The sequence below is a fragment of the Mizuhopecten yessoensis genome, unplaced genomic scaffold (genome assembly GCF_002113885.1).
Source record: "Mizuhopecten yessoensis strain PY_sf001 unplaced genomic scaffold, ASM211388v2 scaffold7763, whole genome shotgun sequence".
NCBI classification, from domain to species: Eukaryota; Metazoa; Mollusca; class Bivalvia; order Pectinida; family Pectinidae; genus Mizuhopecten; species Mizuhopecten yessoensis.
The window spans coordinates 865,195-866,020 of record NW_018407210.1 but is presented as its reverse complement, the minus strand read 5'-3'; the positions used below and the strand labels follow the sequence as shown (position 1 = coordinate 866,020).

The following is an 826-nucleotide window of genomic DNA, read 5'->3' as shown; positions in this document are numbered from 1 at the left end:
CTGATCGCTATACATGTGTACAGTACGACACAGTACATAGAAGGGGTGTACAAGTCCACTAGCCAGACACCTGGTCTAGTTTATACTGATCGCTATACATGTGTACAGTACGACACAGTACATAGAAGGGCTGTACAAGTCCACTAGCCCGACACCTGGTCTAGATCTAGTAACAGTTTTCTATATTTATGAAAATATGGGCAGGATCGATAGAGTTTTTCAGACTCTGCAGGCTAGTATTCTAAATCAGGAATAGTTTACTCCTGCATACATAATATTAAATATAGCGAGATATACATGAACTACAACAGTTCTGATGTTGCAGGTGATCAAAAAAGTGCTTTGTTTATTTTTTCGTTTGTAGAAAATAACTAACTTGTTAATGGGAAGCCTTAAATTTGGTAATTCACAAAAAGGGTCCATGACAAATCAATTTGCTTTAACCTATTTGAAGGTGATATTTTAATTCAGAACATTGCTCGACTGAATATTACCTGGTTGGGGAAGAATTGTGTTGAAGTCCAGTAATGTCCTTTGTACTTTGTACTTTGTATTCCTTACCTGTTTTAAAATTTCTACTATGTTCCCCACATCTAACTTCAGTTCATCCTCATTTTCTGGCTCGTAAGAAAATAGCACCTTTGCTTTTTTTCTCTTGACACTGGGTTGAGATTCTGAAAGCATAAACATATTATATTTTTATTGATCATCTTAGACCAAATTGTTATGGACTGTTTTTACAATTGTCTCATCTACTGTTTTAGCTGGTTTACAATTTGTTGTACCAGGGAATGTTTTAGCAGGTTTACAATCTGTTGTACCAGAA

The 826-nt window shown here is 35.6% G+C and overlaps 2 protein-coding genes across 6 annotated transcripts in view; one reads left to right on the top strand and one right to left on the bottom strand.

The window, feature by feature from the left end:
• Positions 1-826, top strand: part of LOC110454288 (coiled-coil domain-containing protein 83-like) — a 66,733-nt gene that overhangs the window by 30,344 nt on the left and 35,563 nt on the right. The window lies entirely within an intron of this gene.
• Positions 1-826, bottom strand: part of LOC110454287 — a 34,179-nt gene that overhangs the window by 15,679 nt on the left and 17,674 nt on the right. For all 4 annotated transcript variants that reach the window (XM_021503715.1, XM_021503717.1, XM_021503719.1 and 1 more), the window contains one exon: positions 562-674. In XM_021503715.1, the coding sequence (XP_021359390.1) occupies positions 562-674 (113 nt within the window). The remainder of the gene's footprint in view (positions 1-561; positions 675-826) is intronic.